This window comes from Struthio camelus, chromosome 1 (assembly GCF_040807025.1).
Source record: "Struthio camelus isolate bStrCam1 chromosome 1, bStrCam1.hap1, whole genome shotgun sequence".
NCBI classification, from domain to species: Eukaryota; Metazoa; Chordata; class Aves; order Struthioniformes; family Struthionidae; genus Struthio; species Struthio camelus.
In genome coordinates this window covers 25,581,590-25,608,494 of record NC_090942.1, presented here as the reverse complement: position 1 = coordinate 25,608,494, position 26,905 = coordinate 25,581,590, and the positions used below count along the sequence as shown (strand labels likewise).

General features: G+C 36.0%; 1 protein-coding gene across 14 annotated transcripts in view; it reads right to left on the bottom strand.

The window, feature by feature from the left end:
- Nucleotides 1-26,905, bottom strand: part of CADPS2 (calcium dependent secretion activator 2) — a 333,791-nt gene that overhangs the window by 1,737 nt on the left and 305,149 nt on the right. For 13 of the 14 annotated variants that reach the window (XR_011139141.1, XR_011139137.1, XM_068932101.1 and 10 more), the window contains 2 exons: nt 22,028-22,135; nt 3,362-3,466 (listed from right to left, as the gene is read on the bottom strand). Coding sequence is in view for 12 of the 14 variants with exons in the window: in XM_068932101.1 (XP_068788202.1) it covers nt 3,362-3,466; nt 22,028-22,135 (213 nt within the window). In the remaining 2 variants the exon portion in view is untranslated. The remainder of the gene's footprint in view (nt 1-3,361; nt 3,467-22,027; nt 22,136-26,905) is intronic. The other variant, XM_068932095.1, reaches the window with a different exon arrangement.

Here is a 26,905-nt window from a genome sequence, read left to right as displayed (position 1 = left end):
CGCATTTTGTTCAACATTTCTGTAACAGCATGCACATTTTTCAATAACTTACTTTTTCTAATTTATTCACTAAGAAATCAACAAAGATTTTTTGTTTAACTATATAGTGAAACGTGAATTTGGCTACAAGTAGTTTTGTTATTTTACAGAAAATGCAAATGTCTGGCTCTTGCCCCCCCAAAATTTTTTTGTATTAACCTTTATATTTGTAAATGATATATTGAAAATTAAATTAAATTTTAGATTAGGATAGATTTAGATTATGCTATTAGATTCTATGATATAACAGTTTCTCTTGTGACTACTTCAGGTCTGTTGAAACATTAATTTACATTCTAAGTAATGCCTACTCTAGTCTTTTCCTTTTTTTTTTTTCCCACTTGACAAAGTTTTGTTTACTTGATATGCAACCTTCCTATGACCCAGCAGACACTATTATTTTCTTTGGCTCTGTATCAAGCAAGAATTCTGAGTGGAATTGCATTATTCATTGATGATTTGTTCAAGTGGACATATGGAAAATCATCCTTATTTTCCTTACTTTTATTTCCTTATTTTTTAAGTTGTGAAATATTTGAAATAACCTTTCCTTCACTTAGCCTAAAAAGCTAAAGAAGGATATCTCATTTTTTATTTTCTGTACCCTGTTTTTATGAGTTCCCAGTGTTTATGGAAGAGACTAGAGGAAAAAGGAAACAGAAAATAATTAAAGCCCTATCAGACCCATTCCCCTGAAGGAGGAGACTGTGCACAACCCTTAGAAAAATAAAAGAAAAAGAAGAGCTGATGCTGGTTTACTCAATTCTTCAGAGAACTGCAAAAGACACCTCTCAAAAATGGGTAATATTCCACTGGGAGATTTTTTTTCTGCCACTATCTATGGTGATTATTTAAACCTTGTCTGAATCATTGCAACTGAGATTTATTGACTTTCATAGGTCAACTTTAGAGTCAATGGATGCAGCTTACGTTTTGCTCATACACTTCTGTGAGTACCCTACCTGGTCTTTTTCAAGTGTCACCATTGCATTCTCTTTTTATAACACTGTACATTCAATTTCCTTTTATGCTGTTAACAGGTCCTACAGCATTTTCTTTCAGATTTACATTTTATTTCTCCCATTCTCAGTCCAGCACTCTTGGGTTCAGCCACTGCTCTTCTCTTGACATATTTTTGCAGGATAATAATGCTCACTTCCAAGCTTAATTTCTCATTTCTCTCCAACTTTCCTCTTGACTCCTGATCTTTCTTTAGTCATGTGTGTCTGCATGTGTCTCAGACATCTAATGATACCTTTATGCCACCATCCCTGGATCTCAGCTTAAAATGGAAAAAGCAATGTTTTCTTCTTCTGGTCATTCTTAACAATGCCATTGCTGTGTTCATACATGAAAGGATCACCTGTTTTTTTACTCACTCCTTAGCCTTTAAAAATTACCTTCTATTTCTTTTTTTAGAATATTTCCAAAGTTCTCCATACCTTCCACTCAAATATGTTAATTCACAGCATATGAAAAGGAGCTGACGGCCAGCACAGCTGCCCAGTCTTTATAAAGGCAAGCAGAGAAGCACCTCCATTCACTCCATAGTTTGGAGGAACCCACGAATGCCTCTCCAGCAAGGCTGCTACAGTGAAAACTTCTTATAGTATTCCTCTTTAACCACTGCTTCTTAATTTCCTGGAGGCCTCCTTTTTGCTGAAATACTGTTTTACTGGTTTTGCCTTCTGCAGCAGCCAAAACACAGGTAGTCAAAGTCTGCTGTCTTCCAATACATTGACTGGGAGCTCGATGACTGACACTATCTTCTTCAATTTTCTGTGCTCATAAACAGTGCTACAGAATAACTTGTAAACACACTTAGACTTCCTGTGCAAAGTAAACCACGTATACAGGCACAAAAAGGCTGCTGATGTAGCTGGTGCATTCCCATCACCACTGGGAGTATACTTCTTTTAAACAAAGCTAATCATTGTGCCAAGCTGCAGAATTAAGGTTGACAGTGCTGCTGATTCACCGGACTTTGTAATTTATAAGAACTTTGAAAAGAGCCTTTTTCTTTAATCTTCAGGATGTTATTTAACTGGAATAATCTAATCTGCCCATTCTTAGACCTCACTGGGCAGTTTTTGGATCCTGTAACACCTTTTTCCTCAGAGGAAGCCAACTACCTTCATTTGAGAAGAGCTTTAAATCCTGCACAAGAACCATTCATTTCAACCACAAACAGCAAAATGCTTTTGCCATCTTGACACAAAATAAAATGAAGAACCAAATCCTACTCCCAGAGAAATCAGCTATTAAGGTTGAAAATTGCAAAGCTAAGCTTGGATGGCTCAGAGAACCTTGATGACATGATTATTAAGACTGTTTTTACATCTCTCTCTCTCTCTCTCTCTCTGTCTGTCTTGCTTTTTCTTTTTTCTTTTTAATAGCAGTGAATGCTGAAAGTTTCACTTGTAATCCTAGTGCCCGCAAGTGAAAATTCTTCTCATTTTACAGTCTCATCTGAACTTAATAAAGAAATACTCTGGAGACAACAGGGTCATCATTGACCACAGGTCCTTATTGCACCTTTATACAGAAAACAAGAATGTTCAGAGCTAAATGAGAAAGAATTAAAAAGGAAAAATTCTGAAATGGCTCCCAGTCTCCTGCACAAGGGTATTAACTAACCCCTAAAAAGGGGTTAGGAAAACACTTTCCTTTATGGTAGGTTAACCCACAACTGCCTATTGCAAGGTGCTTTGCACTTTCTTTGGAAAGATTTGACATTGGCCAGTATAAATGACAGAAGACCAGACTGGAGGGACTGATATCCTTACTCAAATTGACACTGATCCCAGAGGTTGAAAGATTTTATACGATATATTGCATATTGTTTTCCGATTGAACCTAGTAATTATATGATCATAAAAAAGAGAAAAAACAGTTACCTTCTACTTTTTGGAGAAGTGCAGAAAAAAATAGAAAGAATGCTATTGTGATTATTAAGCTAAAACAAAATTCAAGAATATGACAAACAATAATTTCTTAGAAATAATACATAGCATTTCTGTATGGCTAGCAGTAAACTGCTAAAATTCCTTGGAATAATTTGAGTTTCAAGACTTCTACTCATGTAACTGTCATCGAGACCAAAGTGAACAGCGTATGATAACTATGAGTGTACAAAAATTAACATTAGAGATTTTAATAATTTTCCCCTCAAATTTGCTACAAATATGCAAAAAAACCTACACAAGTCAGCAATTTTATTTCATCTTTTTCAGCTTTTAGGGTGACCTATGCTTATCCACGCTAATACTTCATCACTTTTCTCTCTTTACTATGCAATCTAACTCAAATACATTTTGTTTACCTTCACTATTTTGATGAGAGTCTTCAGCTGGTAGATGTGAAGCTGAAGGTCTAATCTATCAGCCAACCACATGCATATGACTTTCATGGAGCTGCTATACCATTGCTGAAAAGAAGGGAAAAAAAATACAAACAACCACCCTGCAGTATTCATTTAACAGATTTGGTAATGAGAGGTAATGAAACACTTTGAAATGATAACAGATTAGCACTTGAAGTCAACAATGATATAATTTCCTGTTAAGAGAATGGCATGGGTCAGTAGGAAATCAAATAACTTGACCTAGACTGTTCTTTATATGAATTAGCAACAGCTATTTTATCTTTCAGTTACAACCTTTTCATGTAAAATAGCGTTATGCACTTTACTATCCGTTAGTAAGAATGGGTATTAAACACACTTACATGAAAGAATTGACAGCTAAAACAGCAGGAGAAGAACTGGGTAGGTTATCTTTAGAGAAATTTTGCAATACCTAGATTTTCCAAACCAAAGAGAAAAACAAGATCAAACAAAATAAGGAATCTATCCTACTTCTTTCTTCCAGATCACTTTATTAAGGAAAAACATCAAAAATCCGTCCAAACTGTATGCAAGTATGACCAAAACTCTACTCTACCCCTCCCTAAACAAACATTTTAAGATTTTGCTTTATGTATGTTCATTACTAATTATAATTGCAGCCTACCTTATTTCCTTTTTGTGTTTTAGGCATGTGCATGTTTTCACTCAAAGCTTTACAAATGTACATGGTAAGAATAAGCTCTCTGTTGTTGATGTCCGTGTTACCGTAAAAAAAGAAAAATCCAAATAGCTGCTATAATAGTTCTTTCACATTAACTGGATTAAAAGAGATTTTGCTAACCATAGTTGTAGCATCCCCTCCCTCCCCGCCATGTAAAATACTAACCAGATGCCATCTAGTCAAACTATAAAAAGGAAGGGATTTATTTTCATTTTAGCAGTAAGAGATTAAGAGAGTTTGTGTCTTAGCTCTGTTTCTAGTCTCTTCCCCCACAGGGAAGAAGCTTAAATTCTTTTCTAATGTAATTTCCTGTGTCTTTACAAAACAAACTGATATGCAAAGAGAAGAAACATTGTGCATATTTTAAAACGCAGCATTTTATACAACGTATATACTGTGAAGTAATTCAAAGGAAGGCTATTGTACGCCTCATTAGCAAGCTCTATATTAATGAGTAAAATAAAATACATTTTGAAAAAATGAAGACAAATTACTAGCTACTGGATGTAACTAAAGATAAAATCAGAATTCTTTAATCAAAAAGTAAGCTTTCTGGAACAAGATTGGCATGCACACAGAAAATATATTTAAATACTTTTTCCTTACAGCAAATAAAGTAATTCTCATCTCATTGTAACTATCAGTTGTAAGAGATATTTGAAATAAGATTTTCATATAATATTGACTTCCATTTACTGAGATTCTCTAGCATAATGTTTTTAGCACGTTAAAGTATAGTTTAATTATAAATCACTGGAAATAAATTAGTTGCACATTTTATTAAAGTTACTCCTATTAATTTATTATCTTACAGAAGTGAACTAATACACCCCAAAAATGCAGACGGCTACCTTTTTCATACAACTAACTTGATTTGTTCAATAAACTGTAGCACTGATTTTGTACCCATAAAATACCATTTTGTATCACTGAATGACACTCTTACAGGATTTACACTATTGCATCCATTGCATGCATGCTAGTTTTATATATTCCATTACAAGTTACCTGTAAAACTTCTTTAACGTGAAAGAGTTGTTACTAAGTGGCAGCTGTAAACTCTACAAGACAGCTGTTGTATGCATATAGGTGTATACAAAAAAAAAAAAAAAGATGAGTTTATTTATTTGGTGAATACTATTAATCTAATAATAATCAAAAATTCATATACAAAGCATTCTGCCCAAAATATCTGTTACTATTTTTACTTTGCAATAAGATGAGCCCAATTACTATACTATCACTCAGATGCTATAGTTTTTAATCTTTAATATAATTAAGATGAAGAGCATGACTTTATTAGAGGAATTTTCTCAAATCTGATCATCTTCCACAACAAGAAATTAACAACACATCTACATTGTATTTCCTATATATCAAACATTTGGTAGAAACTAGAAGGAGCTCAAATTTGCTCGCATGAACAAACTACAGACCTGACTGAAAATTCTGTGATTGATTACCCCATGCAACACCACTGAATGGTGTAGAAGGATTACTGAGAATAGACCTCATCCTAGTTTTCTGGCAAAGCATGTGTTTTAAACCCACTCAGAAAATGAAAATGGATGCAGTTTAAATTAGGCACATCATGTATAGCTGTGATAAACTTACATGTGCTGAGAACAAAGCTAAGAAACTAAAGTAAAGAGAATTAATTTTGCTTCTCCAATTTCTGAATGAAAACAAAGTAACAGTTTTAATATGTTAACCTCTTGATAAAAATATATAATTCAATGGTCACAAAATGATTCTAATGTACTGCTTACTCCTGCATTAAAATACATTGTTCAGAAAAAATATAACTGGTATTATATTTTAAAAAATCCTTGTTTTGAAGAATTGTCACAGTATTTCCTATAAAAAAAAAATCACATCAAGTATATTTTTAGAGTCTTCCAGAGGCACCTCTGGATAGAATTCCTGTTTACTATTGGCCTTATACTTACCAGTTCTAAGCGCTTAAGAAGGACTGATTCTGCATAAACATAAATCTTTTGGGCAGCATAAGGTGCAATGTAATTATTTCCCTATTACTTTTCTTGGAGTCTGCTAAAATGCACAGTACTGCAAATGCCTTTTAGAAGTGGAATCCAAGGCCACACATTTTGACCATCAAGAGCACGTTATAGAGGGAGAGATGCATCTACTGTGACATATGGAAATCATAAGCTTCAGCAATTAGACAACGGCCCTTAGATTTACAAGATTTTAAGTGATTAAAAAAAAATCCTTCTAACTGATTTAAAAAAAAATCACTTTCCCTCTTCTATCAATAGCACTGGAAGGACAATACAACTCTTGCAGATGTCAACGATCAGGCATTAGTGGCTTATTCTTTGTTGTCCTCTATGCCAGAATAACGCAGTGAGTGTATATTATATATTTTTTCACATCAGCACATAACAGCAGCCAACCACTTTAACAAAAATATGTTTGCCTCCCTGTCCCCCCTTCTCTTATTCATAGCTCATCCAGCTCCTGTAAGGGCATGCATTACTCACTTCATTTTCCTGAGATACCTCTTTTAAAGTAAAAAAAAAATACGAGAAAAGGAAAGGCCAGGGTTGACTCTGTGAGACCCCTGTATTTATTCACACTTATTGTGCATGACTGTAGACTGGTAAATCATATTAGCAGCCCATCTCCCCATCAAGCTGCTACTTGCTTTCCAGCCCTGGGAAGGTTCAACAAATCAACAGGAGCACGGAAAACAGAACATCAGTCTAATCTAGTGTTTAAGGTGAAGTTTTCAAACCCAATCTAAGAAGATCTTTAGAGCAAGCAACAAGCTGAAGGGCTCAGAAGGTGGTATTGACAATGAAAGAGTGCTGAAATATTGAGAAGCGCAGCACTTGTGCATTTTTAATAACAAGAGGGTCAACAAGGACACAGCTCCCTCAGAGCCAATAGTTGCCACACCAGGGCTATAAACGCTCTCAGTTCATCAGATTTCTTAAACAGTTCATCAGCTTTCTTAAACACCCTAAACCCCCTCAGTGGACCTTTAGTCTTAAATTAACAAACCAAAGCAATGAAAGAGGGTGCAGCTTGAATGGCTACCATTGATCCCCACCGGGGCTCGGCGGCTACAGGCACTGAAAAACTCGCTCCTTTGTCGGGAGGAATTGACAAACCTCCTCGCCTAAATAGTCCAGCTGAGGCGGGCTGGAGGCACGCAGCTGTAAAGGGCTCCCCTCGCCCCGCTCCCAGCGCTCACAATGCACCAAGCACGAGCTCTTTGTCAGGCCCAGACTCTGCAATTTTCTAACAAGGATTAAAGTTGTTTCTCGGCAGGGCCAGTGAAAAGCGATTTAGCAACATACCGGGCTTTCTTCATGCAAGTTAAAGAGAGGTAGTTAAGGAATTTCATTATTCTGTTGACCATTGGAAATACAAAACAAATATATTAAATATTCACCATATTTTGGGGGGGGGGGTCTAATCTATAACGTTTGGAGAACGAGTCAATTAAATATAACACTTATCTCTTGAAAGCAAGCACTTCAGATTTATTTTTGAAGTTTTATAAAAAGGTGCAGCTGTTTGCCACCTGGAAGGGGGACTCAATACATACTAATACACAATGCTTTAGTCCTTCTAGGTCTAATATTCCTAACATCTGATTTACAAGACCCCATGGAGTTTCTATATCTTCTCTGCTCTTGATAAATGGGCAGTGTCAAAATGCTTTTTCTGCTGAATAAGGTAGGAGGATCAGCTTTTCTAGGAAACACATTTTTATCTTCCTACTGAAGCCTGTCACTCACTACCGATTAGGAATTGAGTTGCTCATGAAACATAGGATGTTTTTACTTGCCCACCTCTGCTTTTCCTACAAGGAAAAATACCACAAAGTATTCTTTTCACTGAAAAAAACTGTACATCAAAGGCAGTAAGAGCTACAGTGCACACAATAAATACTTGAGCACATTAAAGATTAAATCTAATAATTATTAAGAGGTAATGCTGTAACATCGTTCCAAAATTTAGATAGCAATCATTAGCAGTAGTATGCCAAGGAACTTTTAGAACATTTCAAAAATAAAGTTAAATGATGAAAGAATAAAGAAGTTATTCCTTCCAAACGCAAATAGCAAAAGTTAGAAAAAAAGTTTCACAATTTATTGCCTTCTTTGTAAAACAGGAACAATCACACTGACTTCCTTTATTGAACAATAATGATAATCGGGGAACCAAATGTTACTCTTGGTGCCTTTAAAAACACCTGGAGGTTTAGGAGTTATAGCTATATTTTCATGTTTAGGCATAGACATCACTATAAAGTAACCTAATTGAGAATTTTGACAGGTCCTGAGCATCTGGAGATCGTAAACTTTTCTGCAGGCTGGAAAGACTTGATAACTCTTAAAAAAAAAAAAAAAAGAAACTGCTAGGGAAGGATTTCCCAACCTGCAAGCCACCAACAATTTTGTCACACAGTTGAGAGTGGTCTGCAAAAATGACTGCATTTTTTAAAAATATACACAGGAATATCAAAATAAAAAATTAAGGCAGAAGAATTAATAAACATTCAAAATATTTATATTTTTGCAGAAATTAAAAACATTTAGCTGGAGATAAAAAATAACAATGTAGTAACTTTGCATAAAATGGTCTATGCTTTTCCCTCAGGTTTAGGCAGAGTTTTGATTAATAAAGGCTGAGAAACCTTTGATGGTTGAGGACTTTGACCACAGGTAGACACAGGTAGTAAATTTTATGTATCAGCATCTAGAAATTTTGTTTGTACTCTCTTCCCTATCAATACTGATTCCCCAAACAGGTCATTTATTAACTGGTGACAATAGCCCATTTCTTCTTCTGGAGGGACATGAGAACGTGTTCAACAGTGGCACAGTGCCCTCCCAGCACTCCCTGCTATATCTTCGCTCCCCCGGGAGGGAACAAATTCTCTCCTCAGCAACTTTTCTTTTCTGGGTTGCATTGGTCAGAGACTTGGCTCTGTCTATGAGATACTTCTAATTGCTCTTCCAGTTAGGATAGTCGTTTCAATGACCAGGAAAATGAAGGAAGAGAAGCTGGGGAAACCTTGGATCAGAGGCAGCTCTCATGCAAGAGCCTTCTCTTCCCACGATCTGCTCCACATGGTTTCACGGTGAGAGCCACTGCCTTTCTGTGACAGACCACCTCTCCCATAACAATTTGGGCTCTCATCATATATAGGCTAATATTGCTGCAACTTAGTATGTTTAGCTAGTTTTGACTTTTCTTCAAGGCATATTACTTGTATTATTATTTTTGATGTATAAACTACAAGTGATATAAATATTAAAATTGAAAGGATGTTTTATGGACTTTAGCTTTCATCTAATAACAGTATATTTTGCAGTATGAAAATTTTATATGAATTTAAAGAGCCTGACATATTAGCTGCTGTGTGGCTATGGATTTTGATGGGACACATTCCATAATTCATCATCATAATATCTTTCAGTTCGCCGCATAACCCCATGCATTCCCAGTCTTCAACTTTGTTGGTGATTTAATGGATACCCCACTGGAAATAAAATATTTGACTCTGCTTATTGAACTAAGCAAGTTTAAAATATTTTCTTAAAGGACATGGTCTGAAATGAAAATGCACATCATCATCATCAGTTTTTTTTTCATATTAAATATAGCAGTAAGTGTAGCAAAAATGTAGTAGAAATGTAATAACATATTTTAATTCATAATTGAAATTTTCAGTGAGTATTTTTTCAGCCTGACACACCTGTTGGTTGTTCCTACAACTTTTAACGGAATAAATTACTTCCTATATCAAAGAATATGGAGGTTTTGTTTTGCATAAGTAAGGTTTAAAGATAAAGGTTTAAAGATAAGGGATACTGTTTCACTAGAACAAGATTTTATGAACATGAATACTTTGCTGATTTGATCTCTGCTGTTTGATACTTTTGGGAATCAAAATTAATGTCAAGGTGCATAAATCAGAGAGATGAAGCAAGGAAGACTTATACATCCTGTACTTTGCAAACATCAGCCCTGGTAGGTTTTGGGGCTACTTTTGCTTTTTTTTTTGGAGAATAATATTGGTTTAGGGTGTCATCATGATGTCACTGAAACATATTTTAACTCCTTTTGCAACTGTCTGTGTTTGTCTCAGGATTTCAGACAAAAACAAGAAGAAAGAAATGAAGACTAAACTAAGCATGAGTGAAACATCCATGGAATTAGCCTTGCAAGAACCACGGGAATAGTGGGCAGTACAAACAAACGAAGCCTTTTCCCTGCAGTGAATATCATATGTTTAAAGCCTTTGACCTGGAAGATGTGAATGGTTAAAATAATATGAAATGTAATATGAATAAACTCTATTTACCTATGCTTCTCCATTTTCCCTCAGTTCCTTCCCACAATTTCATCCAAATACCTCTTCAAAAGTGCCCCCATTACTACATCTCATTTCTGCTCTAATAGGTTCATGTTCCTTGTTCTCTCACAAACTCCCCCTTCACACACAGCCCCTGACTTGTCTCTTCCTCCATCTATGTATTATACTTCTAAAACTCTGCACCCCTTCTCAGAGCATTTGCTTGCAAATACATCTCCTACCTTTGCTTCCTTCTATAGGGCTGAAATGCTAAACTAAGTTTTGAAGTTTGGCAAAAAAATGCAGGCAAAAATTTTCACAGCCCAAATTATAGCTACGTGTAACAGGAAGGAAGAAGTGAGAAACATGCTGCAGACTATGGTCTCCTTCAGCGCTCCCACTTCTGGGACAAAGGGATCAGGACAAAGATTTTTTTAGCTTAGCAACATCAAGATTACAAGCAGCTCCTGGCACACAAACCTTTCTTTCTCTCTCTCTCTCTTTCTCTCTCTCTTTATTAGGTTTATTAATTTGCCCTTTGCATCTTTGTGGGACCAAGGAAAAAGTTTTCTTCCTTCCAATGGGAGTCTGCTTTTGGTTTCCCTCTGCCTTTTGTGTGCTGTTACTCAAATGAACCTCTCAGGGAACTCAAAAACATTTTGTTTTTCTTAAGAATGACTTCTTGATGAAACCAACACCTTAGTCTCTAGTCAGTCTCTTCCCTGCCTACTTGAATGAGGGATTCTCACTGTCACTCTAACGCCCAAAGCAATCAGGAGAAAATGGAAAAGATCTCAAACCCTGACAGAAAGACCTCATTCAGCAGGACTCATAACAACAGACAAGTGAACAGTTGTTGGATGAGATATTTCAGTGATATAAGGAGACAAATTAGGCAGGCTAATTTTCAGAATATCAGTAATGAAACACAAAGAGAGAATAGGGCTCATTTAAAAGCACATTAAACACCTTTGAAACTCTTTTTTTAAAAAGGTTATTGTTTTTAAATAACAAAGAACATCCAACATATCTGAAAAATTTATCTTTTAGGAAGAAAGACAATTTTTCATGCTTTAAAATAGGCTTATAATTAGAAGCTAGCTAGTTGCTATGGAACTACTGCCAATTCACAAATAAATACGCACTTTTCATACAAACTATACAGTACCCATTTCTCCCCACATTGTATACTAGGTTGCTAAACATTAACTTACAATATTTACGCTACATTATAATCGCAATATTTGTGACCTCCATTTTTTTTCTGGCTTCTTCACATATGGTAGGTGCACTGGGAAGCTGGAAGTCTGTAAAATTAGACATGCATAACTTCCTTCCACATCCGGACATCTGTAATGTTGCTGTTCTGATTTTAAATACTAGATACTAACATAATGCTCATGACCGTGAGAGACTAACAGCACAGTTTCCCTACTCCACTCTGGAAAAGCAATGCATCTGTGAACAGTACTTCCATAGGTTATTCTAGTGCTAAAACTCTCCGGAGCAAACACTGTCGGTCTTGCTATACTGTGTGTTGTGTTGCGCTTTTGGTGTATCTGCAAACATTCTCCAAGGCACAGAATGGGGAACATCGCTTGAGTGACCTTGAAATGAAAGCCAGCTTGGATCCTCAACATAAACAAATTAACAAAATGCGCAATGACCAAGTTGCTATTTGTTATAACACTAGCCTCTTGCTATCGCAGGCTCTAGTTTTACATACCCTCTGGAGGTGCCTAGCTGTACGCATGCTAAGCAGTCTTCCTACCCACTTAAGCATAAGCACATGCATACTGTTAGCAAGATTAAAGGTCCCGATTCACTTTGCCTGTAAGGCATGTAGCTGAGACACAGAAGTCTGCTTTTGCCCAGTCATCCTGGGTTCCCTGGGGAGTCCCTGGAGAGAGGTCTCAGCAAAGAAAAAATCCAGGAAGGTGCAGGGTCCTCCTCTAAGCTGTGTGTCTCTTGCAAGGTGAGTATACTCTTAATCTCAGTACCAAGTACCAAAGGTGATGGGAAGCAAACCTGGGCCAAAGCCTGTGACGTAGCGTTTAGGTACCCACTCACTTTTGTAGCTCTTGCTCTGGAGTTCTCTACTTAGACTCCCAATTCCACGTGGAATGAGGTCAAATATATATTTTAATGAGGCTATTTGACATATTACTGGTTCGCCTGTGTGAATAGTTACACAGCTTATTTCTTTCTACCTCAGCAATCTTGCCTCATCACCCTTTCACTCCGGACGTTATTGCAGCAGCATATGACAGGGCTGGATGCAGCTGTGATGTTGATAGGGAGCTGCACAGTGGTGCAGCCACTCCTCTCCCATGTGGCATCGATTGGGCACCACACCGAGCAGCACAAACGCCAAGCAGAGGTCCAGCCTCCTCCCTCCCTCTCCTTTTCTTCTCTCCTCCCCTCTTCTCTCTGGAAAAAGTGCCCTCGGATTACGCAGGTGCCTGGTTTGTTCCTTTCTGTCTTTGACCCTATTGGACATGGGCACTTTTCCAGCTATGCTGACTTTTCTTTTCTTTGCTTTTTTTTTTTTTGAGATGATTTTTCTATTAATTATTTGGAGAGTTTGTCTGGCACATCACAAACACTTTTAGTTCAGTGCAGCTTGAAGAAGGATAGTCACTGCTGTGTAAAATAAGGAAATATATGATAAAGCTCTTGAAAATATTTAAAGGAAATAATCTATATATAGATCAACACTTCTGCATGTTTAAATCTATGCCAAAGCTTGAATTCTCCTTGATGGAACAGGCTGAGGCTATAAGCAGGTGTTTCCACTGGTGACTCACTAACTTTGTCAATGGTTTTAGAGCACTCTGCAGCCTCCTCACGTGATAATATTTTGATTTACAACATAGCAACCTGTTTCTATTTCTCCAAACTAATTATTATAAAACTTGGTTATTCTTATACTTTCCAGCACTACTTTCCCTGTAACATGGTCAACAATGTTGTGTGTCTACTTGTGAATATTTACACAATTTTGCTTGATTTTGTGTTTTAAACTGAGCTTGACTCAAATGAAATACAAGTAAAAACATCAAACCTTCAAGGTAAGGTTTCAGAAACCACAATGCTCTCCTGCTGTTTATACATGTGTGAATTACAGTACATCAAGAAATCAATATTCCCTAGATGGTGCTTGTGCCTGGCACTTCATGGTGAACAAACATTAGATAAGACAATATAAATGGTACAATCCCTATTGATTTTTCTTCACTGCGTAGAATGTGAAAGCTGCGGCCACAGTTAACACTTACTGACAGACTCATCTAAAGTTTCAGGGCTATTTTATATTTTTACAGTTGTCCATGCTCAATTGATTCCATTAAGTTGCTAGACACATTTCAAGCCATTTAGATAAAAAAAAAAAAATGCAGTGCCTGAAATAAGCTGCTGCTACTTTGTGCCTAGCAGGATAAAAAGGTTAAAGGGCTAAATTATGCCTGGATGTTGGAAGGAGTTCTCTTTTATTTGATAAAATTTGCTATTGTTTTTAGGGAATGGATACTGTGAGTGGTGGATAGATGCATTTAGCTAAGTTAAATAAATGAACAAATAGTATGGACCAGAAATGGCTACTGGGAAACTGTAATGGAAGCCCCAAATATTATTAACCCCCCTGTTAAACACACAAGCGATAGACCACCTAGTCCCACCTCCCTGTATGTTAAAAGTCTCTCAGAAAAAACATGGGATTGGCTTTAAAATCTTGAGTTTAGAGTTCTTTTCAATTTATTTCCCTATTTTTTCTCAGGATTTAAGTGGCCTTTTATAGCAATTTATAAATTGCTCAATTTTTTTTTTTCCAAAGGGATTATCTTTTCATACAATCCTGGTAAGTTATGTTCTAGGACTGTGTAAGAATTTCTGAATATCAGGATACATGATTTAGCATTTTGAAAAAGAATTTTTTCCCTTTTGTATCCAAAAAGCCCCAGCAGCTCTATTAGTAAGATATCAGAATATCTATTTCATAGATTCTCACTCTCCTGCTAGGAGAGTTTAAATAATACAGCTACATTCATGTGAAAAAGATGGCAGACATCCACTCCCTGAAAGTAAAAGGTAGATTGGACTATGGGATACACACTGTCTTAGAGAAAACCATTGGTATCTTTCAGGCAGTATGATACCTGACAAGACGGAAACTCAGAAATTAAAAATGGCATATAAATGAAGAAGAGGGAAAACTTTAGGAATAGATCATTACCAGGCATTGTGTTAAGGTTTCCTCTAGAGAAAACACTCTCAGCTCTGCTGTAAAAAAGCTTACAAAGTGCTGAATATTCTGATCCTAAAGCAGTAAACTCTGAAGCACATGCTTAGCTTTAAGTGTGTTGTGGTCCTATTGATTTCAACAGTACTGAGCTTTGCTGGATTGATAGCAGCATAATCAGCACCTTCTTAGAGTGGGCACTCCTTTTCTCAGTATGTTCCAGAAAAAAAAGCAAAGCAAACTTGTATACTTTATGAAATCAAATGGGGATTACATTTTTCAGCCTTTAAATGAACTGTTTTTCTTTTATAGAGATTTCTATCTCAAAAAGTGATGTGAATCTACTTGAAAACATTGAGAATAATTTAGTGAACTATGAACAACAAATTTACAAGAAGTTACTTGCATCTTATTCTTTAAGAAGGGTGTCAGAAGCATATAATTCACTTCTGCACTCCATATTTGGTGACTGTGCCTACAGATTTTTTCTAAAATTCTGTCTTTTACCAGAAAAGACACTACAAACTGTTTAAAATGATAAAAATGCTCCAGATCAAGATAAAACTTCAAGCTGGTTCTTCTATGAAGAGCTTTGTATTTTCCCTATAAAAATATTAGACATAATTAAAGATGAGTTAAGACTTTGGTGAAAATCTAAAGAGCATCGGCAAATCTGAGCACTGCTCAGCTTTTCAATTGCTTTTCTACTTCTCAGTTCTTTTAAATGGTTTTCTATGGCAGGAACATTTTTCTTAATTAGTCACAGCTAATTAGTGTTCTGGCATAGACAAGTAATCAGAAATGTCAGAGCTGCAAGGCTACATCTCCCTAATCCTTTGATAATAATTTAGCCTCCTGGGAGGGCCTCAAGCTGCGGTAAGTAGTGGCTGACAATAAGGCAAAATTAGGTGGGCAGCAGACCATTAGGATAGAAAAATAAAAAGCACTACCAAATCCTGCTGAGCACCATCAGGCAACTAACTACACTGCCAGATGAGGTGCCTGTTTAAGCCTGTGTTGTTAATTAGCTGATTCTACCAGACCTGCCACATATGTCCAGGTGCATCACGCAAAGATGTGTATTTCTGGGTTTGCGCCAAAGGACAATTTTGCACTGTGATCAAATTTCAAGAATCCAAGAAAGAAACCCACATATTTCTTGAAGATTATTCTGAGTTATCAACAAAATAAGATCAACAAGCTACAATCCATTTTTTGTTGAGTCGCTTTTAAGTAATTAGGCACGGTCCTCTCATGTTTCTCAGAGTTTAATACAAACACAGCTTTTGATTCAAATGTGGCCTTTAACCAATTCCACCTAGTTTGAACTTGCTGAAGTTGCATTGCCATACAATCTGGATCAAAATGTAGACTTTCTGTCAAATCACACACTTGCAAATGATTACATAACAATGAAAATGAAGATTACTTATAAAATTATCATGACGGGCAGCAATTTAAGAATGAGAAAAAATTTAAATCACAATTGAAGTTTTTAGTAAAACATTGTTAAATACTAAACACTACATTAATGTTACTTTTGTGGTACACATGGACAGCACAGACAGTTGGTACTATAGAAGACTCACATTTAAGTTATCTGTTGCTTTAGTTGGGTAACACCAGATGAAAATTAAGTTATTTGCCAAGGAGAAACACTCGCACATCTTCAACTGAATTTTCGTAAAAGATCAGAAATGCTACATAAATGCATGTGGCTGACTTCAGCACTTGCAAAAAATGCATTAGTAGACATGACGGCAAACAAACAGAAATGAATCAAATGAGAACTTCATATCCACATTTAAGCATGTAATGAAGTATATGACATAGTAATCTTTGGAGAGTAATTACTACCTCAAAGAACCTCAAAAATATCACTGAACTTACATCATCCATCCCTTTCTACTAATGGAAAAGGAAAATAATGGTGGTGATATGGGAACACCAGCATTTAATCCACATTAGAGACAAAATGCAAGCCTTTTTTTTTGACAGGAAAAAAAATCACGTCTGGGTTATGACAGGCCAACAGAGTTAATGGCTTATATCTGAACTTCTGAAATATAAAAGCCAAAAACAGCTATGGAAATCCGGAGTGCTTAAACATTTATACTGCCCATAAAAGATGCTCAGTCTTTCTGTAATTGGAAGAAAGTTGTATGAGTGCCTTACCATTAACATCTACTAGACTGCTTATCGCTGCTCTACCCCGATCAAGGCCACAGCCCTGAGGACACTTACATACATCAGCCATCCAGGGAAGTCAACAGGACTAAGTATACAACACAAGTTAAGTGCACATATAAAAGATGGGGGAATCAGGGCCAAAGTCAACATCTGGTAACCAGGTGCCACCTTGTACAAGAGAAGGAGGTGACCTGTTTGCCAATATGGACCTTTTCATGGTGATCTTGAGTATATATAAGTACGCTACATATTTATGGTAAACTTATGCACAGCTTTCCAGAAATTAAAGCCTTAAAATAAGTTAGAAAACTTCTAAATTATCTCAATGGTTAGACGTTTACGAGTTGAAACTGTTCTCCTAAGCAATTACTTATTTCTTACAGTGGCAATCAATTACTTGCATTAAAAATCTCATTATATATATAATCTTAATAAAATTAGAATCATATCTAGGTTTACACTCCAAGTTTTTCACAACAGACCTGACACAAATATAACCTATAGGATAATGCTCTTCACGACAAATAAACCAAGCATATTTTTTGAAATACTTTTTTTCTATTCTGACAAGGATATCTATACTTTGGGTGCAATTAACAATTACAAGAAAGTGTGAAATCTATTAAAGTGACACTTAAAAAGTTTACACTACTACAGAAGGTAAGAACTGGATCAACCCATATGTTTTACACAAAAGAATGACTTTTTTTTTTAAAGCTGGGGCTTGTTAGCAAAATCCAATTTTGTTTTAAAGTAGATAGCTTTTAATTTAGAAGTCCAACGCCATTTAAAATGCGTAGGAGTAGGGAGACTTTTTAATCCCATCTTAAAAATTCAGGTAGAAACATGAATCTAAGTCCAGCCAGTGATGATATTCTGCAATCTTTAAAGATTTATCAAAACAAGTGTTAAAATCCCCATAGATTTTGATAGTATAGAATCAGACTCAATGGGAATTTTATATTTGGATATTAATTTCATCCGTAAAATTTGTGGCCAGATACATAGAGCCATTCTTATAAATAAGATGGGCCTTATTCTATTTAGTGATACTGTAGACTTATTGCAGATTTGTATAGTCCCATTTATATATTTCACTTTCCTGTTTGCCAAGTGCCACTCTTACTGCATTTTTCAAAGTATAACTTTGTTTCTAAAATGCTTTATTAAACATTATTTTAAAAAATCACTCCTTATTATAAATGATTACATTTAAAATAAAGTTTCAGTGTGTGATGCTTTGAATCATAACTAAAAATGTTTACTGTTAAACAAACATAAGAATGCCTGTCTTCACGATTTACTTGTCATACGCTGCATCTGCCTGAGTCATTGTAGCATTAATGCTAGAAAGAGTTTGCTTTATTTGGATTTATTAGAGATGGAAACTTATTCCATTGTAACTTCATTGTTCTAGATTACTTCAGTGGAATATGAGATTGGAAGAGATTACATGGATCACTGAACTAAGCATTCAGGAATTGTGAACGTGGAGCTGAATGTGGAATATTAATCCCAAGTCACTATAGCCCACCTACATGTACTGCACACCACAACACCTTTTCAGCACTCTTTAAGATCTGCAGTGAAAAAACAAAAGCCTCAACTACAATACACCGCAGAACGAGAGCAGGAGAGATGAAAAGACAGAATAAACATCCTAAGTTCCTGCAACAGGAAGGAATTTGATAGATAAAATTCCCAGATGACCCCAGAAGAGAACCAAACCCCATACTGCAAGGAAAGCAAGAAGTCCGAAGGGTCTCTGACCACCTCTTCAAGGGAAAAAAAACTCTTTGTGACTCTAAATCTGCTGATTAAGTTTGAGAACAGCAACAAGGCATACTAGTTGGGCATCCATGAGAGACTGATGTTACCAGGAGCACCAGTCCATATTACCATGCATGGTCTCTGTAACTCTTTCAGAGGAGATGAAGAATGAAATGTACCCAGATACCAAGTTATTTAGAGGAAAGAAAAGAAAAAACATAGCAACCTTGTTCTGCTGCATGATCAGGAGAGACACTGGAGCATAGGTTTTAAGTCATTTAAAAGTGGTGCAAAAAATCCTCAGCAGTCCTATCTGCTTTCAAAGCCCTTTGTAGACTTCAGCATATCTCACACATAAGGATTCATATCACCACTTAAATTTTATTTTCCTGAATTGTCCTATTTTGTCTACCATGGCAATGCCTTTTCCAGGCTTATCAAGCACCACCATAAAGAAGTGTAGATTTTTTTGCTTTCTCCCTGATTTGAGAAGACTGTTTTAGAACATCTCAAATTGAAAATTTCCAACTTCTAGCTTCAATGTATTTGTGTCTCATTTTTGGCCATTTCTATTTATAGCAATACTATTCTTCAATTTAAATTATCTTCTTTGATATATATATTGCTTCATATGACACATATCCCACTCCCTTGGTCACTGTTGCAGCTGTTTGTACATAGCAACCTCGAATCATATCAATGAAGTTCACGCACAACTAGTTTGCAAGCACACATTTTTGGATTAAAATAGCATCTAAGGCCTGATTTTGTCTGTACTGATATCTGCCACATTCAGCATAGTCTAGCTTGTTGATCATTCTGAATGGGTTGTTTCCCTGGTTGAAGTACATGCACGCACTTTTCTTATTCCTCTTGGCTGATGTTTTCTCATCTGACAGAAATACAATGTATTTTAAGGAGAAAAAGAAAAAAAAGATCTGCAGCTGTGGCGAGTCAAATGGTCTGAACTATATTTATATAAAGCTTAAACCTTTTAAATTCTTTCTATTACAATATAACTTGATAGAATTGAATTTATGAACAGTACATAATTTCTGTGAAACTACTACTTTAAAAACTCCTTCCAAAAATCATGGGTAAAACCTTGCTCAATATATTGTTCTAGATCTGAGGTAATCTCAGGAAAGGTGAGTTTACACAGTGGGATTCCTTTGTTTCCAATTTCTGGGCACTATCAGCTTATGTATTTGTTACTATATTTACCTGATTTTGTTTAACTGTTTATATCTCCCAATATGATGTTATGCAGAAATGAGATACCGTCATATGCAAATAAAAGATACAAAAAAAGATATTTGTATTCACAGAATACTTATCACGCCTCAACAACCATGCATATGTTTTTTTCTCCCTTACAGCTATAGGCATTAGCCATGACAGCATACTACTGAATAAAAGGAGGCAGTGATGGTTTCATGTCTCAAAGGCAAGTGGTACGTCATGGCTTGCAAACACACAGCTAAGTTTTCTTGCGCTGAAAAGCTTGATGGCTGAAATTAACTTGGAAGAGGTCCTTGACCCATGCTAACCCCAAACATACTGAGGCTCTGTCTGGGATTAGTGCTAGCTGGCCTAACCCAAAATCATGCCAGGACCCACACTAATAGCTTAACAGTATGGATAATCTCTTGCTGGTTCTCAGGCCTGTGCCCTGACCCTCTTTAGTTTGCTACTAAGGACATAGACTAAGGTTTAGTCCAACTCCACTACATCAACAAAGTCAATGTGGTCTCTCCAATCAGAGTTAGACTTGGCCCTAGGCACATAATTTTATTAACATTCAGAAAATTACAACATAAGCAAAAATAACCCCAAAGAAAAACAAAAAATGGAAACTTGAAAATGAAACATATGCTTGCAGATTCAGTGCAAAAGCAAACTGAAGCAGAAGTTGCTAATACGGTTTTAGTACTTTGTGAAGGTGCCAGCTGGATGGATGATAATTTTTCTACCCCTGCAGGGCATCAAAGCTTTTATAAAATCATTCCTTTCACACATATTAGCACTTAGCTTATTAAAACAGATGATACTTTTTTTTTTGTAAAGCTGCCTGGGAGTGTCTTGAAATATAAAATCTGAGAGATAAGTCTCATTTTGACCACCCAGTCTAACAAACAACAAACACTGACATGACATACCATGGCTGAGAGTCTATGTTATGGGACCTTCTACGACTGCCGCAACTGTAGTGTCACAGTAAAGGCTGTGAATTGCTGTTATGAAAACATTTGGTGTAACTTGCATAATTAAATGAAACTGCCAGCAAAGCTTTCTAAAATGCTTAGGAGATGGCACACAAATAAATACATTTCGAACTGTATATTATGTTACAGAATTGGTATTATAACAAATTGTATCGTACAGTATCAGAGACCTTTTTTTTTGCCTGTTCGAATTCCGACATAATTACATTACCGATGTCACTGTCACGTACGTTGACTCAAGTTTATAATCAAATACATTGTATTTGATTCATACTTTATATGTGCAGTGGTTTAAATTTATATAAAAGACATGATCTCATCCTCTTAAAAGTTTTTTGTTTGACCAACACAGAAAGGGACATGCTAGACAAAAATTAGCACTCAGAACTTGAATGAGCAAAATTACGCCCAAGAGCCCAGAGAGTTTATAGGAGAGCCCTGTATGAGGAAAATTTTGGTAGAGTAGGCGACCATTTCTAACAAAAGAGGAAGAATCAAGTGAAAGGGATGGCTGGAAGGAGACCGTGGAAGCCAGTACAGAAGTTGAAGGAAATCGGAGCAAAGACAGGCTAGCAATGTGCAGGTCTTGAGGAAGAGGATTATGCTGAACGTTTACAAAGAGGATCAAGAATTTGGAAATCCACAATTCAGTAAATATCTGGCCAACTTCAAGATCTTAGAAGTCTTACACTAAAAATGTCATCAAACTAATTCCTAAAACTCATTCCATGGAAGTACCAGTCAAACTCATAAATGCACCAGGCTTAATTGGCCTTCTTTCTTTAAAGAACAATAGGTACCAGGTCTTTATTTAGGGAAATTAACTCTAAAGTGGGGTTCAAAGAAACCACATCGATCTAAATCTGTTTAACAGATTCAAAATCAAAAGACGGAATGAAATTGGAACTTACAGTGGAGAAATGAATATTTCAAATAATACTCTTCTAACATTTTTATTTACTCCTTCTAGGACTTACAATTTCCATGAAGAAAATGTTTAAAGAAAGGCCATCCTTGATAGCTGAAGACAATAAACAAAAACCAAAGAAGAATGATCAACCTGAAAAAGCATCTGATCAGCTTGCTGAATGTAAACAAAATGCAGCTTATCCCTTTCAGTGTAGTAGCGATGCTAGCAAACATTACAAGGGTAGTTACTTACGTCAAATAACTTCTCTATGTACATTTCCTCATTGACCTTTTCTCGAAGTATATCCTGGTTTTGTCGAACAAACATAATGTAGGTATCTGCTAGATCCATTCCTGGTTTCTGTGGAGAGTGAGAGCAAGGGGACACAATAGTGGGGGGGAAGAGAAAGACCGCACAACAATTGAGATTTACATGAAGTTATTTTTAATCATAATTCAGACTGAGATTATGTTACAGTTCTCAGATATGCATATACTGTTCATAGTTACTAAATTTGCTGTGAATTCTGGATTAGTTACCGAGTTCAGGAGCTAGTTAGTTCATTCCTAATAAAGTTCTCATAATTTATGAACGCTTTGAGTCATACTGTATGCTGCCATAGAGTCAAATCTTGACTCGGTTAACTTCCATGGCAAAATTTGATTTTCCCCACTTTGTCCTTAGTGAGTTTCTCAGAACCTCCTTCAAGGTCCAGATTCTGCCACCAGATTCATAAAATGGTTAAAAAGCAGCTTTCAGTTCCTTTTGCATTGGCTCAGATTTGTTGTAATTTCATTTCAATGTGCAGCCAAATTTCATGTTTGAGAGCAGTTTCTAGTCTAACAGAGTTCTAAAAATACCAATTCAAATCAAGTTAAAGCACTTTATGGAAAACAAATGAGTTACAATGGCATAAAAAGCTTAGTATGAGCGTAGAACTGCAGCCCTATTCTGAAACCGTTGCACTGGCATAATCAACTCAGAGGATGACTAGGGAAGGAGCAGGGACTGTAATGTTTCCCTTCTTGTACCAGTCCAAGTCCTTTATTCATAGCAGAGCAGGCATAATCTTTCGAACCACATTCCCAAATGTCAGGCTTTGCTGTCCTGCTGCGAAACTATGCCAGTCTGGCTAAAATAGCGTTGAAAGTGCTCTCTGCTGCCCAGCTGGGATTTCCGAACCGCTGCATCCACAAAATGCTGTTTTACACTAAAGGTGCTCCTTGCAGCCAGCAATATCCCCTTTCACAGTGGCAAATGCAGAGCTGGTCAGAAGCTCACCTTCTCTAACACGGCCAAGACTGAACATAAGCACTTCGGGAAGTCTTCTGTAAATGCTGTGTGTTTGAGCAAATTTGTAAAAAGTATCTTTTGTCCCAAATAATATTCATAGCATGCAAAACAAGGTTAAGTTGTATAATAACTTACTTTACAGTAAGCACCACCACAAAGCTATTTATAAGAAGATTCAGATCTGGTTAAGACTGGCTCTGCACAGAATATTAAAGAGTTTGGGGGAAGGGGGAGGGAAGCAGCTATATACAGTCCCTGTATTCCTAGGCATAAGTCGTCTCTGTTTCTAAGGAAGCTGTTCCTGTCTGAGTAACAGCATAAATAAAAAGCTGTTACAATAAAATATTTCACACATTTTAAAGAGCTGTATGTATAAGCATGTTAATATAGTTAAAATATTTACAAATAATGTTATATTAAGGCTTGTTTTTAATTCTACAAGTGGATAATATTTTATCTTTCTCATTCCTTATTACTGTGTAGGTAATGTATTAAAATGTATATAATCAGATTTGCGCACCAAAGAGCAGGACAGGTGCAAAATGCCCAAACAGTTGCCTGTCCAGAAACTGCCATGACAATAATGGGATGAAATATTTGAGAACGTTCTCCATTTAAAACTGCAATAAATGAAACCTCCTGAATCATGAACTTTTCTTTTCCCTGAATCTACCATGGAGCACATTTAGGAAGATGATCCAAAATAGAAGATTTGCTTTTTCATTTATACATTAGCATGAATGACGGTTCAATGTCTTAAACACAACAGTTAAACATGGCACGATGATCTGGTTCAACACTCCTAGCCTCTCCAAAATTAAGTCTGAAGAATATGATGTGTTCCGCACATTTAGAGCGGTTATTCTAGAGGCAAAGAAAGCTCATTTTAAATCTTACCACTTACATACAGCTATCTATATGAAAGGCAGGACCATTTATATCCTGAGTTCACAGAGCATGATCTCAGGCAGAGAAATAAAAATGTAAAATAAAAATAGATAAAATAGTTCTCTGTTGGAAAACATGGTTCACAGAAATCAATAGATTTCATTCTTAAAAACATACCTTTTTCATTAAAATTTTATGGAAATATTTTGAAATTAAAGTAAATCACAAAGTGAAGGAGATTTAAAACAGAAAACTTGATATAGTCCTTTAGTATACCCATTTGAGACGGTTTTCAAAAATGCAACCAGTCACAGATGAAACTTTCTGGACTTGCTAAAGCCTGATAGGTAGTTTATAGGACCAGGACTAGTTCTAACTTGGAGGGATAATGGGAAAATATTTTGAAATCTCAGGGTGGGGGGTGGGAGAGGAGGTAATATAACAGATGAAGAGTTGATTATAGTTCTTGGAGGTAAATATTCAAACGTAAAAAGAAATCTTCCACTGAATGCTGAAACCTAATGGTTTTCTGATCCATGCACATTTTTCTGTTACTAAGTTCAGTAAAGAAATGTTTGCCTTGTAGGCAGCCAAAGCTACAAAAATAACATTTCTCATCAGCATCAACTCTCCCCTTATCTTTGAGATGTTTACCTAGTCTTGAAGCTGTGACATATGGGAATTTCACACCTAGTGAATATATTTTCATGTAGCTTGTGGCACAAGAGCGTAATCATTAAAAGAATACACACAAGTAAGAGTAACTGTAACAGCTGGTGACATTTACCAATTAGAATTACAGTTCTTTAAAACATTTCATTCTTCTTTAATGTGTGCAGGATAATTATCTTTGAAATTGCTGTGGAAAAAAATTAATTTTCTTTTTAAACAGTGTCTGCTTACAGTAGGATGTCTGGATAAGGAAGATTCGCAATATTCAAGAGTATGGGGGTCTTTTTTAAAAACTCACTAAAATCATTGCAAGCTAACCATCTGTATATGCTAGGCAAAACAAACTATTTAAACACTGAATGCACAAATGATTTATCAAATATTTCATTACCTCTCCATACTGGATACACTGATTTTATTTGTTTTCTCTAAACATGTGAAAAAAGAAAATAAAGCTATTATAAGCCCTAAAATAGGCATAGTGCTATATATTACATGTTTAACTGTTTTTTTCATAGCGGTTACGTATTAGATGTGAACCTCTGATTATACGACACAATCATTGTTCTCCTATTTTGAACTATTGCACATAAGTAACCCCCTCCCCTTCCCCCCCAAAACCAAGCTAATGTAGAATTTTATGTTCTTAAAAAAAAAAAAAGAGAGAGAAGAAAAAAAAGCAATTGGGTGCACCTTAAAAGACAAACAAATAGATATTGAGATATATTTAAAGTAACTGTCACATCAGTAGCAGTAGACATTCTATTGCTAAGAGTGGGCAGACTGTGAGCAACTCGGTTTCCACTTTTATATCCAAAATATAAAATTCTCCTCCTCTGACACTCCGGTAGAATATCTGCTGTAGTTAATGAGAAGAAACTACTTGCAGGTCATTGAGAGAAAAATTTAACCTGGCATATAATCTGGATTAGTGTAAAAAAAAAGATATTCAGCCTGAAAACTTTCCCAAGGAAAAAAAAAGTAAAAGTATATTTTATAATTGATTAAAAGTTATTGAACATTTATTTGTCTTATTCAGAAAAGAGGACAAGATGCTTTGCTTATCTGAAAATGAAAGGGAATCAAACAAAGACATGAATGGAAAAACTGGAAACACAAAGACATCAAATAAAATACCAGGAAATGAAGAGTTGTAAATAGGGTTACTTTGTCGCTGGTTACACAAGTAACTGAATACACTGGCAAGTGAATGAGTTTAAACAAGGGTGTAGACTTCAGCACATTCTTTTTTAGGGTTAATCACTAGTTAACCTAGCAAGATGAACATGCTGTTTGGGGGGAAAAAAAAATTCCTTGTTAATTATATACTGCAAGTGCTCTTACTTCCTGCTGTTACACCTAATCCCACAGGTGCAGGTTGTCTCTTTTACCATTCACTGGTAGGTGGATCCAGCTCCACACTCATTTTTTCATAGTAACATATTTAGACAAAGAAGGAACAGCTTAACCTTTCACAGTAAAACAGGAAAACACTGTCATAGTGTGTATTTAACAAAGAGGCAAATTTTTAAATACATTATTCCAGTTTCAAAGATGATATAGAAGCTATATTATGACTGACTTAATTTGAAAGCATGCATTGCCCCCATTAGCAAGGGTTGCCTCTGGCATCTACTCAAAAGCAATGCTGCATTGTCTCAATTTTCAGGCATTCCAATATTTTGCTGCTGAAAGGTCTGCCACAAGTTTAGTACTGCCATTAATAGTAGTGCCACTAATAGTACTGCCTCTCCTTACAGAAGAGACACAGCTAAGTTTCTGTACAGCTTTTACAAGGTAATAGTTTCTCACAAATCTCAGTAAAAACCATTTATAAATACTTGAGTTATGTTTATTCTCGCTTCGACATTTGTCACAGAATGTTTCTTAGCAGCACAGAGTATTATGCGTACTCACATCCTGATATTACCAAGAAAAAAACAAGTTTTACCGAGCTGCTATCTTGTCAAAGCATTCATTTTTAAGGGATTAGAAGAGACATTACAGACCAGCTATACAATAACAAACCTTATTGTATTTTATATTTGCTCTCCTCTCTACTCTGTTCCTCTTCTCTGCATGCTGGAGGGAGACATTTTAACCACAGCACTGATACTATAATGAAATGAAAAGGCGTGATGAGGTGGAGGAGGCTACTGTGAGAAGTGTAGGAGCTCCTTATTAAATGTCCACTATCCAATAAAAGAGGGATTTGGAAAAGTTCATTGGCTGAAATTTCTCCTCTGTATACTGCGTGGCTTGTCACTTGGGCTTTTG